A 13,377-nucleotide genomic window follows, 5' to 3' on the forward strand; every position below is an offset into this window, starting at 1 on the left:
AGGGGGAAAACCCTTCCCAGGAGACTATGGATATGAATCTGTAGACCTCTTGATCTGCAAGTTCTAGCCTCTAGAACTGTGCAAAAAAAATTCTTTTTTTTGCTTATGCCATGGAGTCTGTAGTGTCTCATTATGGTCGCCTGAGCTGACTAAAACATAGAGTAGCTTTTTTTTTATGTTTTTGGAGTTCAATTTGCCAACATATAGCATATCACCCAGTGCTCATCCCATCAAGTGCCCCTCTCAGCGCCCGTCACCCAGTCACCCCAACCCCCCACCCACCTCTCTTTCCACTACCCCTTAGAGAAGCTTTTTATCTTTTTTTTTTGAGAAACCGACGAACTTTTTGAGGAATTGCCAAACCATTTTCCAAGGCAGCTGCACCATCTGACATTCCCGCCAGCAACGTGCAAGGGTTCCAGTCTCTCAACATCATCACCGAAACTGGTTTTTGTTTTTGTTGGTTACAGCCATCCTAGTGGGTGTGAAGTGGGATCTCACTGTGGCTTGGATTTGCATTTCTTTTTTTTTTTTTATTTATTTGAGAAAGAGTGCACAAGGAGAGGGAGGGGCAGAGGGAGAGGGAGGGGCAGGCTCCACTGAGCAGGGAGCCCAATAGGGGGTCTTGATCCCAGGACCCTGAGATCATGACCTGAGCTGAAGGCGGAAGGCCGAAGGCCGAAGGCCCAAGGCAGATGCTTCACCGACTGAGCCACCCAGGTGCCCCTAGATTTGCATTTCTTTAATGACTAAGTGATGTTGAACCTCTTTTCATGTACTGGGTTTTCTTTTTTGTCATTGAGTTATGAGCTCTTTTTAAAATATTTATTTTCTGGATATTTGGCCTTTGTATTAGTTTTCTAGGACTGCTGTAACAAAGTACCAAACATTAGATGGCTTAAAGCAAAAGAAATGTATTGTGTCACACTTCTGGAAGCTGGGAACTGAAGTCAGGGTGTCAGCAGGGCCGTGCCCTCTCTGGGTGCTCTAGGGGAGGATCCGTCCTTGCTTCCAGCCTCCGGTGTTTGCTGGCAGTCCTTGCCCTTCCTTGGCGTGCAGATCCATCTTCCAGTCACATGGCCTCCCCTCCCTGTGTGTCTTCATACTGTCTCCCCTCTATGAGTGCCCATCTCTGTGTCCAAATCTCCCCTTTTCAGAAGGACATCATCTTATTGGATTAGGGCCCACTTGAGCGACCTGATTTCAACTTGATTATCGAGAAGACCCGATTTCCAGAGGAAGTCACATTCTAGAGGGGCTGGGACTTCAATCTTCTTTTTTTTTTTTTTTGGAGGAGGGGGACACAATGCAACAACACATAACCACCCTTGCCAGATACATGCTTTACAAAATCTTTCTCCTACTCTGTGGATTACCAGTCACTTTTTTAAACATTCGAGATATAATTGACATATAATATTCCTTTTGGGTGCAACATAATGATTTGATATTTGTATATGTTGCAAAATGATCACCACGGGACGTCTAGTTAACTTCCATCACCACACGTAGTTACACATTTATTGTGATGAGAACTTTTAGGGTCTACTCTCTTAGCAACTTTCAGATATACAACATGGTATTTTTAAAAAAGATTTATTTATTTGAGAGGGGAAGGGGGAGTACAAGCAGGGCGAGGGAGAAACAGGCTCCTCACTGTGCAGGGAGCCTGAGAAGTGGGGCTCCACCCCAGGACCCCAGGATCATAACCTGAGCCAAAGGCAGATGCTTTGCTGACTGAGCCACCCAGGCGCCCCACAGCATGGTGCCGTTAACTAGAGTCACATACTGTACATTGCACCCCTAGGACTTATTTATTTTATAACTGGACATCTGTACCTTTTGCCCACCTTCCCCCATTCTTGCCTAACCCCCCAGTCATACCTCTGCCAGACACCTGTCTTTCACTTTGAGTAGTGTCTTTATTTTATTTTATTTTTTATTTATTTATGATAGTCACACACACACACACACACAGAGGCAGAGACATAGGCAGAGGGAGAAGCAGGCTCCATGCAGGGAGCCCGATACACGGAATTCGATCCTGGGTCTCCAGGATCACACCCTGAGCCGAAGGCAGGTGCTAAACCACTGAGCCACCTGGGCTGCCCAAGAATGTTCATTTTCTTTTTTTTTTAATTTGTATTTATTTATGATAGTCACACACACAAAGAGAGACAGAGACATAGGCAGAGGGAGAAGCAGGCTCCATGCACCGGGAGCCCGACATGGGATTTGATCCCGGGTCTCCAGGATCGCCCCTGGGCCAAAGGCAGGCGCTAACCTGCTGCGCCACCCAGGGATCCCGAGTAGTGTCTTTTGAACCTCTGAGTTTTACATTTTGATAAAATGTAAGTCTTGAGTCGCCTGTGCCTTTGGTTTCCTATCTCAGAAACCACTGTCTGGTTCAAGGGCATGAAGATTTAGACCTATGTTCTTCTTCTAGTGTTTGCCTGAATTCATTTTAGAGGATGTGTTTTTAATTTCTGGATTATTTTCTTTTATTTTGTTTCGATTTTACTGCTCCACGCTCAAGGGAAAGAGGTTTGTACAGCTTTTCCTTTTTTAAAAGAACCACTGAGTTCCTCTTTGTTGTGCAAGATAGGGTAAATATTTTAATTATTTTATGGCTACTTTAAAGTAATGTATTGTTTTCGTACTGCAGTTTCCCCCCAGCTTTCTGCATGTAGAAGTTAAATATAAACAATCCTCTTGCCTTCTTCTTGTCTACTTGATGTTCTCATCCTGAGTGTGAGTCTGTCAAAATTCCTTCTGTTTACGGTGCATTTTCTTTTAAATGTTTCAGTTTTGCTAATGCACATGTAGCTTCCCCACGGGCCTCTCTCATCCTCTCCACTTTTACCTGACCCCATCCTCTTTTTCCTCTCTCCCTGTTGTCCCTTCATGGCCTTCTGCCCCCACTTCGTGGAACTGGGGTTTCTCTCATCTCCTTGCAGATGCGAGACAGTTGGCTCACTTGTTTCTCCATCACACTAAATCCTTCTGAAGAAGCTGCTCGTCCTGGAGCTTCAGAATAACTTTACTGTTCATTTATTCTGAAAGCTTTTTCTCATGAGCCCGATTTCTTGGTGTTTTCTGTTTCCTTGTTCTTAAACAAGGAGATAGCTGGTGTTTGCCAAAAAAAAGAAAAACAAAAACAAAAAAAAAACAAAAAACAACCAAACAAACAAAACAAAAAAACCCAATGTGTGAATTGTCCTCTGGGTTGGTTTGTAAGGCTTTCAGCTGCAAGTAAAATAAACCTCAATCCAGCTGATGTTTAACTAAAAGTGATTTTTAAAAAAGATTCTTTAAAATTTTATTTATTCATGAGAGAGAGAGACAGAGACACAGGCAGAGGGAGAAGCAGGCTCCATATAGGAGCTGGATGTGGGACTCTATCCCGGGTCCCCAGGATCTACACCCTAGGCTGAAGGCGGTGCTAAACCGCTGAGCCACCTGGGCTGCCCTTTAAGAAAGATTTTATTTATTTATTAAGAGAGAGAGAGCTAGAGAGAGCAAGGGGAGGGGCAGAGGGAGAGGGAGAGAATCCAGGCAGGCTCCATGCTGAGCGCAGAGCCCCACATGGGGCTCAATCTCATGACCCTGAGATCATGACCTGAGCCGAAATCAAGAGTTAGACAGTTGGCTGAGCCACCCAGGCGCTCCTAAAAATTATTTCTTAGCTTACCCAAGGGTGGAGGTAGACCATGGCTACTCCAGCAGCTCCTCAGGGTCCTCAAGGATCCAGGTTCTTTCTGTCTTCCTACTGCACCATCCTTATCACGTTAGCCGGGCTCCTTTAAGGTGGCAAGTTGGATGCAGCAGACATCACATCCTCACCCTCCAGCGCAGAAAAAGAACTGTTTCTTCTCTGTAGGTATTATTTAAAGAGCAAGAAACCTTTCCCAGAATCTGTCCTCCCCTTTGCTGACTTCCCCTTGTGGTTGGCCAGACCTGGGTTACGAGCCCGACCCCAACCATTGGCACAGGACATGAGTGCGCACAGATTATCTTAGGATGATCAGAATGAACTCGAGTTACATCGGGGGGAGACAGTAGACCCCAAATCAAACATTGGGCTCCACAGGCAGGGTGGGGGGACGTGGCTGTTGGATAGTTTTCTGGTAGCGTCTGCTGTGCTCTTGGTCCCTCTTGGGCGCTGGCCGAGTTTCATCATTGACCTGCAGCAGGAGAGCAGGTGCTTGGGCTCGGTTTTCAGCTCCATCCTCAGGATTGATCAGGCTTTCATCTAACGTATCTCTGTGGGGTTGAAATGGAACCTTCTCCTGCCTCTGTACACTGGCCATCTGATGCTTTCAACAGATGCAGTTCCAAAGGAAAATGACGTTCCTAGCCTCTTCCTACCTGGGCTGTCCATCTGTATCTGCAGGGGGCTGTGCCTCCTCCTCGGATGCCTCCTCACTCCTCCCACCTTGGACTCACGTCTTTTCTGAGAGCTACCATCTCCAGGTGGACTTAGGCTTAGAGACCCTCCTAGGGGATAGAGGAAAGACACTTTTCCTCCAGAGCAACCATGCAGGAGAGTGATGGCTGAGCATTGTCCAGTTGACAAAGACCTTGCCTTTTTTTTAAGGGTCAGACAGTGGGAGGAGGGATAAAAGGTCTTTCAAGTTATTTTTAGGATGGGAGGCTGTGTCACTCTGTGGGCAGCATAGCCTGGGGGCTCACTACAATTGCACTTTCAATCTGGTTGCATTGGCTGCACTGGCTTTCTCCTAGGTGGAGACATGCCACTCTACCCCCCCCACCCCCAATTCTGGCAATCAGCTGTCAAGACTAGTTTATGGTGGTGTTCTGGGTTTCCAACTGTTTCTGTACCTTTGTTTTAATCGGAATTTGGGAGAGACTGGAGGTGGAGGCTGCTAGATGGTTACCATTTAAAACTAGAAGCCATAATCATGCACTTTTCAAAGAGTGAGCTGTATATGCCCTGTCTCCACTTCCTTGCCCTGTTGCCACCTGGTATCTGCTTCCCTCAATCCCCTAAAGTCACCAGGAGCCTCCACATTGTTAAACCCAGAGGACACTTTGAATCAGAGTCTTACCCTGTCTCTTCTCAGCATATGACACTGCCAACCATGGGCTTCTCTTGGAAGAGAGCTTGCCAACCTAAGCTCTTCATATACATTACTTCATAAAATTCTCATAGTGAGCCTAGGAAAATCATTATTCTTTCCATTCTACATGTGAGGAAACAGAGACTCTTGCTCATGGACCACTAGCTAATAACCGGAAGAGTCAGAAGGGAACCTTCCTAGATGCTCTCCTCCATGGGCTTCTGTGATCTCATTTGCTCCTGGTTTTCCTGCTACCTCTCTGGCTCCTCATTTTTGAGCTCCTTCTCCTTTACTTGACTCTTAAATTAAATTCTTGTTTCCTAAAAGCTTCTCTTTCTCTGCGTCCTCCTGGGCAGCTTCATCCCATCACCCTGTGATGGCTCTTGGATCTCCATCTCACTCCCAGATGGCTTTTGTGAGCCCCCAAACCACCTATCCAGTATTTTCTCTTGGAAACCCCTCTGCTCAACACACCTAAAAGGAGGCTATGATCTTACCTCCCAGTAACTTGGCAGTCCTTGCCTTAGATCAGGCATTATTACCTTTTTTTAAAGTACTGTCCATCCAACATTATCTAGACTAATGATTCTCAATGCTATCTGCACATCAGAATCACTGAGAAGATTAAAAAGAAAAAGATGCTAATGCGTGAGTCCCCCTCTACAAAGATGATTTAATTGTTTTGGGTTGTGTGACCCAGGCACCAATATTTTTTTTTATTGTTGGGGAAAGAAATATATACAATTTACCAACTTTACCATTTTTAAGTGTATAGTATGCAGTAGTGTTACCTATATGCACATCATTGTGCAACAGACCTCTGAACTCTTTCATCTTGCAAAACTCATACTCTGTACCTGTTGAACAAAAACATCTCTTCGCCCTCTTCCCCCCGGGGCCCCTGGAAACCACCATTCTATTTTCTGTTTCTAAGCTTAATTATTTTATTTTTAAAACATTTTAAAAAGATTTATTTATTTGTGATAGACATAGAGAGAGGCAGAGACACAGGCAGAGGGAGAAGCAGGCTCCATGCAGGGAGCCCGACGTGGGATTCGATCCCGGGTCACCAGGATCGCACCCTGGGCCAAAGGCAGGTGCCAAACTGCTGAGCCACCCAGGGATCCCCTCTAAGCTTAATTACTTTAGATACCTCATATAAGTGGAGTCATGCAGTATTTGTCTTTTTGTGACTGGCTTATTTCATTTGGCTTCATGTCCTCCAAGTTCATTTATGTCCTAGCCTGTGACAGGATTTCCTTCTTTCTTTCTTTCTTTCTTTCTTTCTTTCTTTTATTCTTTTTTTTTTGCTGAATGATATTCCGTTGTATGCCTATATCACATTTTCTTTTTTTTCTCCAGCTTTATAGAGATATAATTGACACATAACTTGTTAGTGTTCATGGTGTACCATGTGAGATGATTCAGTATGTGTATATATTGTAGAATAACTACCATGAAACAGTTAACACATCCATCACCTCTTGTAGTTACCGTGTGTGTGTGTGTGTGTGTGTGTGGTGAAAGCATTTAAGATCTCTCTTAGCAATTTTCAATTATACAATAGAGTACTGTTGACTCGAGTCACCCTGCTGTACATTATTAGATCCTTAGAACTTACTCATCTTCTAACTGGAAGTTTGTGCCCTTTGACCAATATCTCCCATTTCTCCCAGCCCCTAGCCCTCGGCAGCCACCAATCTACTCTCTGTTTCTATGAGTTTGGTTTTATTTTTAGATTCCACATATAAGTGAAACCGTGCAGTATTTGTCTCTGTCTTTCTTATTTCACTTAGCATAATGCCCTCAAGGTTCATCCATGTTCTTGATGATGGCAGGATTTCTTTCTTTTTTTTTTATGGCTGAATAGCATTTTTTTTTGCACATATCATTTTCTTTTCTTTATACATTCATCCATCAGCAGATACTGAAGTAATTTCCATATCTTGGCTCTTGTGAATGATACTACAATGAACATGAGAGTGAACATATCTCTTTAAGGTAGTGATTTCATTTTCTTGGGATATATACTCAGCAGTGGGACAGAGGGAGGGGGGAAGCAGACTGCCCACTGAGCAGTTTCATGACCTGAGCAGAAATCAGGAGTCAGATGTGTAACTGACTGAGCAATTTAGGTGCCCCATAAATATTTTTTTATTTTATTTTAAGTAGGCTCCAAGTCTGGCCCGGAGCTCAGCACAGGACTTGAACTCATGACCCTGAGATGAAGACCTGAGTTCAAAATTTGGACACAGGGGCACCTGAGTGGCTCAGTCAGTTGAGTGTCCGACTCTTGATTTTGCTTCAGGTCATGATCTCAGGGTTGTGAGACTGAGTCCTGCATCAGGGCTCTGAGCTTAGCAGGGAGTCTGGTTGGGGATTCTCTCTCTCTCTCCTTCTCCCCACCTCACCCTCTGCCTCTCCACTTGCTCTCGCTCTCTCACTCTCCCTCTAAAATAAATAAATAAATCTTAAAAAAAAGTCAGACTCTTAACTGACTGAGTCACCCAGGCACCCCTCTATATTTTCTCCAGGAGATAGATTTATTTATTTATTTATTTATTTATTTATTTATTTATAGATTTTATCTATTCATGAGAGACACACAGAGAGGCAGAGACACAGGTAGAGGGAGAATCAGGCTCCCTGCAGGGAACCCGAGGTGGGACTGGGTCCCAGGACCCCAGGACCACGCCCTAAGCCAAAGGCAGGCACTCAACCACCCAGGCGCCCCTCTCATTTTCTATATGACAAATTTTACTTATTTTCTTGTTCTAGGACTTTTATAGTTACAGGTTGTACATTTAGGTCTATAATTCATTTCATTCTAGATTTTATATGTGGTGTGAGGTAAGGGTCCACTTCATTCTCTTGCATGTGGATAATCAGTTTTCCCAGCATGGTTTCTTAAAAAGAATGTCCTTTCCCCACTGTAGGCTTGGCACTCTTATCAAAAATCATTTGACTGTATATGTGAAGGCTCATTTCTGGGCTCTCTAACCTGTTCAGTTGGTCTGTATTTCTGTTTTAATACACAGTGACAAACTGTTTTGATTATGGTGGCCTTGCAATGTTTTTGAAGTCAAAAAGTGCAAGGCCTCTAGCCTTGTTTTTCTTTCTCAAGATCATAGTGCTATTCATAGTCCTTTGATTTTCTATATGAATTTTAGGATTTCTTTTCTATTTCTGCAGAAAACACCTTTGAGGTTTTGATAGGACCTGAACTGAATTTGTAGGTCATTTTGGGTAACAAGGATATTGTAACAATATTAAGTGTTCCACTCCATAAACACGATGTCTTTCCATTTATTCTTCTTTAATTTCTTTCAGCAATGTTTGCTCATTTTTTGTGTAGTTTATTCCTAAGTATTTTATTCTTTTTGCTGCAATTATAAGCGAGATTTTTTTTTCATTTCCTTTTCAGATCATTCATTGTTAGTGTGTGGAAACACCACTGATTTTTGCGTGTTGGCTTTGTATCCTGCAACTTTGCTGTATTCACTTATTTCTAACAGTGCTTTTGTGGAATTCTTAGGATTTTCTCTACATACAAGATTATGGATTTTCTCTATGTACAAGATTATGTCACCCGCGGACTGAAATAACTTTACTTCTTTCTTTCCAATCTCAGTGCCTTTGGTTTCTTTCTCTTGCCGAAGCTCTCTGGCTAGGACTTCGGTACTATGTTAAATAGAAGTGCAAGCGTGGACATCCTTGCCTCGGTCCTGATCTTCAAGGGAAGGCTTTCAGTTTACCACCTTTGAGCATGTTCATTGTGGCTTTTCATATATGGTCTCTATTATGACGAGGTAGTTTCCTGCGGTCCCTAGTGCGCCCAGTGTATTGCCTCTTGACCAGACTGTTAGAAGAGCTAAGGAGGTTGTTTATCTGCCTCCTGTGCTCTTTAATGTCTCCAAACCACAGAAAGTGTAGAAAGAACCTGGAGAGTTAGAACCAGCCGCCACTAGGGCTGCTGGAGGGCAGGGGGTGGGCAGGCAGCAGGTGGCTTGCCCGCGTCCCCCCCCTCCTCCCAGAAGCAGAAACAGGGCGAGCTGAGAGCTGGGGGGTGAGCAGCCTCCCTTGCCTCCGGTTTCAGGACTGGACAGCGGAGGCCACGCCCCAGGAGCCTCTGGCCCCGCCCACCACACGCACGCCCCGCCCCTCGCGTGCATACCCCGCCCCTTGGCCCCGCCCCTACCCACACGCTCCGCCCTGGCCCCGCCCCTGCCCGCAGCCCCGCCCCTTGGGCCCGCCCCCTGCCTGCAGCCCCCGCCCCTTGGCCCCGCCCCTGTCCGCAGCCCCGCCCCTTGGCCCCGCCCTTCCTGCCCCTGCCCCTGCCCCTGCCCCTGTCCCGCGGTGGCATCCAGCGGTGGGATCCCGCGGAGACCCCCCCGCCTTCCTTACTTTCAGCGCCCTGGGAGGAGGATGAGATCCGCAGGGACCGAGTGGAGCCCCAGAGCGTGTCCCTGTCGTGGCGGGAGCCCGTCCCCGCCGGAGCCCCGGGGGCTAACGGCACCGAGTACGAGATCCGATACTACGAGAAGGTGAGGCGGGGTCTGGGGCGGGACCTGGGGCTGCCTTCGGGGGCTGAGGTCGGTCCCCTCGGCGCCTCTGCTTCCTTCCCTACCTTCTCTCTGCAAAAGCCTCCTTACCTTCCGTCGTGAGCAAATCCCCGGCCTCCTAGGTGGCCTCCCGCTGGGTGCAGGGCGCGGCCGCCCACCTGCTGGTCCCCCCTCGCTCCTCACCACTCTGCAACCTCCATCGTCACCGCTTTGCCTGCTGTTTGCAGCCCCCTGAGAACCTTCCCTTGGAGGCCGATGCAGGTCTCCCGTGGCCAGACCCCATACGTGCAATTTTGAAACCCTATTTTATTTTTTATTTTTTGCAACCCTATTTAGAGAAAGAATGCAGAAATACCATATTGTTTCAAAATTCACGAAAATGTATGACCAAGGGGAGGCGTCCCCTAGAACTTGGCGGGTGTGCTGCTGCTGGTGAATGTCTAACACCCTGGCCTCCAGAGCAATGAATGAATGATGAATTCTTATTACAATTTTACTGATACACAGGGTGTGTCATACATCGTTTTACAAATGAGAAGAAAAGATACACGGTGCTCCTTATACAGCCAGTGGGTCCTTATAGAATGCTTTTCCCCATTTCTGCTGACTTCTTGTATCTCTGTTGTCAAATCTGTGGTTGCAGTTCAGCCTCGACTTGACAAATGGAGCTATGTCCCGACCCACTATCTCTTTGCCCCATACATTTATTGTCTCTAAATGTGATATGTAGAGTTAAGAGTTTCTCACCTTGGTGCAAATTTTATTCATCCAAGCGAAACCTTGCTTTCATCTTCAGCATTTCATGTGTCAGAACTTCACTCACCCCTTAGTGACTCCGGGGACTTCTTGGCTGAATCAGATAATAGTTTTTGAATACTGGAAGTCTACTGAGAGCTGTGAGTTGGGGGGTGGGGCGCAAACACGAAGGAGGAGGGACTCCTGAGTCACTGCTGGATGATCTAGGGGGCAAAGGTGCCACCAGCTGAGGAGGAGGAGCAGGTCTGGGTTAAGAGGGTGAGCTTGGGTTGGCCGCGGCAGTGTTGGCACCTCTGGGTGGGCTTTGTGGGTCTGCAGCTCGAGGCAGAGGCCTGTCCTGGGAGAAGGAGAGGTGGGGCCTTTCAGCATAGGGCTGGGAGCTGAACCGACACTGGGGGTGGGGTTGTCAGGGCATAGAGACAGAGTCCCGAAGCTGAGCTGGCTGGGTGCTCCAGGCCCTAAGGGGGTGTGAATTTGAGGGAACAAAAACCCTTGAAAAGAAAAGCAGAGTCTGTACAACAGGAGCTCTGTTTCAAGGGCTGCAGGGGCATCGCCCGGAACCCAGGGACCACAGGTGTCGGAGGCGGCTCCTCACCTGCACTTCTGTGTGCACACCAGTCCTGCGTCCTCTGCCCGGGGGCTTGCTCAGGGCACGTGACAGCTGCCCGGGTTGGCAGCCTTGCCTCTTTGCTCCGCCCACTCCCACCCCCCTCGCCAGTCTCAGAGGTCCCACCTGCAGCCACTGTCTCACTATCTTTCCATGGCCATTCAGATACCTGGAAGGGAGATGCTGATTGGCCCAGTTTCTGCCCCAAGCCTGAATACGGTGGCCACAGAACTGGGCCATGTGATGACAGGGGGCCGTGGGAGTGGCAGGGGCTCTAATAAGGTGGGAGGGCGGCGGGCAGAGACAAAATGATGGCTGCGTCTCCAGGACACAGCATCAGACGCGCCGGCGGCCGTGTGATATAGAGATAGAGCACGCAACCTGAAGGCATCAAGACGGTGTCATTCTGACCCTTCCTTGATGTGACTGTCACCTACCAAAGACGAAAGAATTGCTGTTGCGAGCGCTGTACGTAGCCAGGCCTCTAAAGAGCCTAGCATAGCAGCTGGCAGTGAGCTGACACTCACTCCGTGACAGTTGTCACTGTCCCCACTGTCCAGTGGGGGCCTCAGGCGGGCTCTCTACCTTTCTGTGCCGGATTCCTTGTCTGTGAATTCGTGACTTGCAGGACCTTGTGAAAACCAGATGACAAAGAGAAGGAAAAGCTTTTGTGAGCCGACAGGGGCCGGGCAGGTGTCAGGCCTTTTCTCATTCCTCTGAGGCATCAGGCCCAACTCAGCCTCTGGACCGCCAGTGCCTGATGTCCGTCCCCAAGAAGGGGGTCTAGTGTCTTCTCTAAAGTTTCTCTTACTGCTCTTAGCCTCAGGGACTGTTGACTGCAGGTGGGAGCCTGGATGGAGAGAGGGGTTGGGGAGCCTACGGAAGAAACCTGTGGGGACCCTCCCCAGACTGTGGAGGGTCCTGCTGTGAGCTCAACTAAGGACTAAAGGCACTTCTCCACCCCTCGCCCGCCCCACGCCCCCATCATTCTCCAAGCAGCTCGGGTCTGGCCCTGGATCCAGGCCTCACATCTTGGTCCTTCCTCAGGGTCAGAGTGAACAGACTTACTCCACGGTGAAGACAGGGGCACCTGCGGTCACTGTCACCAACCTGAAGCCGGCTACCCGCTACGTCTTTCAGATCCGGGCGGCTTCCCCGGGACCCTCCTGGGAGACCCAGAGCTTCAATCCCTCCATTGAAGTGCAGACCCCAGGGGAGGGTAAGTGGTGTGCGTGAGTGGGCAGGGTCTGGGCAGGGAAAACTCTTCCCCGGATGGGGCTGGGGTGGGGACACAGCCTGGGGAGGGGGTGGTTATCTGTGCAATTAAGGGAGCCTGCAGAACGGTTTAATGACAGCCTAAATAATTAATGAATTTCGAATCCACCCACTAGGGCCTATTCATGCCGTGAATTAAATGGGGGGCCTGTCCTTGGGGAGCTCACGGAGTAGGGGCTGCAGAAGCCATGTCTCAGCTGTGGTCTCCCAGCCTCTCAGGACCTCCCATGTCTTCTACAAACATCCCGTGCCCTCTCCAAGATTCTTGCTATTTTCTTGGGAGGAGGTTTAGCCTCGTGGTCCCTTCTTGCTCTGACGGCTAGATTCTTTCCCGTTCTGCTTGTCCCTCTCTGCCGTGACATAGACTCAACTGTGGGATGCCACCCCTTTCCCCACTGGGCCTTGGAGTGAGAAGCACACGTCACTGAAGGTTGGGGACACAAAGGGGTTGTGCTACAGCCATAAACAAAACAACACAAAGCGAGGATTGCCTGCGTTCCATGGGGGGAGTTGTATGGTACGCGAATAATTTCTCCAATAGTGCTGTTACCTGGACACATGACAGAACAAAAGCTGAACATCAGATACCCTGTGCTACCTGCTTGGTCCCTTCACCTCCGTCCCCTGGCTCCTATTCTCCCCCAGCCACCCCCAAATCCCCTTTCATGGGGAGAGATGAGCTGCTTAGCTGTGGCTTTGGCGGTTTTGCCTGCTGCTAACCCTGCCCTCAGGGTCTCACCTCTATCTGCCTCGAGCAGTTCATGAAAGTATTTTCCTGGGCAAAGGCAGTTCCCCCTAAGAGGCATTCTGACACCAGCTGTCAAGATAATAATTCTTTCCAACCTGCTACATGAGTCTAATCCAAGATAGGAAGAGCTCTGAGCCCAAAGGGAGGTGGAGATAAAATGTTGAGGGAGTTTGGGTTCTGGGAAGAGAGACAGCACTTCTTGCTCGAACGCCTGTCTGTGCCAGACCTCGGCCAGGTGCGGGCAGGGGGAGATTAGAGCCCCGTCTTGAAGGCTGGGGAGCATTCGACGTGTGGAGGTGGGCAGGGAAAACATTTTGGGTAGAGGAATCCCATGCGAGCAGAGGCGCC

General features: G+C 48.3%; 1 protein-coding gene across 1 annotated transcript in view; it reads left to right on the forward strand.

Moving 5' to 3' along the window:
* Positions 1 to 13,377, forward strand: part of EPHA10 (EPH receptor A10) — a 41,433-nt gene that overhangs the window by 15,138 nt on the left and 12,918 nt on the right. Inside the window, 2 exon segments of the mRNA XM_025419869.3 lie at positions 9,492 to 9,625; positions 12,054 to 12,225. Coding sequence (XP_025275654.2) covers positions 9,492 to 9,625; positions 12,054 to 12,225 — 306 coding nt within the window.

This window comes from Canis lupus, chromosome 15, assembly GCF_003254725.2.
Source record: "Canis lupus dingo isolate Sandy chromosome 15, ASM325472v2, whole genome shotgun sequence".
In the NCBI taxonomy this organism is placed as follows: Eukaryota; Metazoa; Chordata; class Mammalia; order Carnivora; family Canidae; genus Canis; species Canis lupus.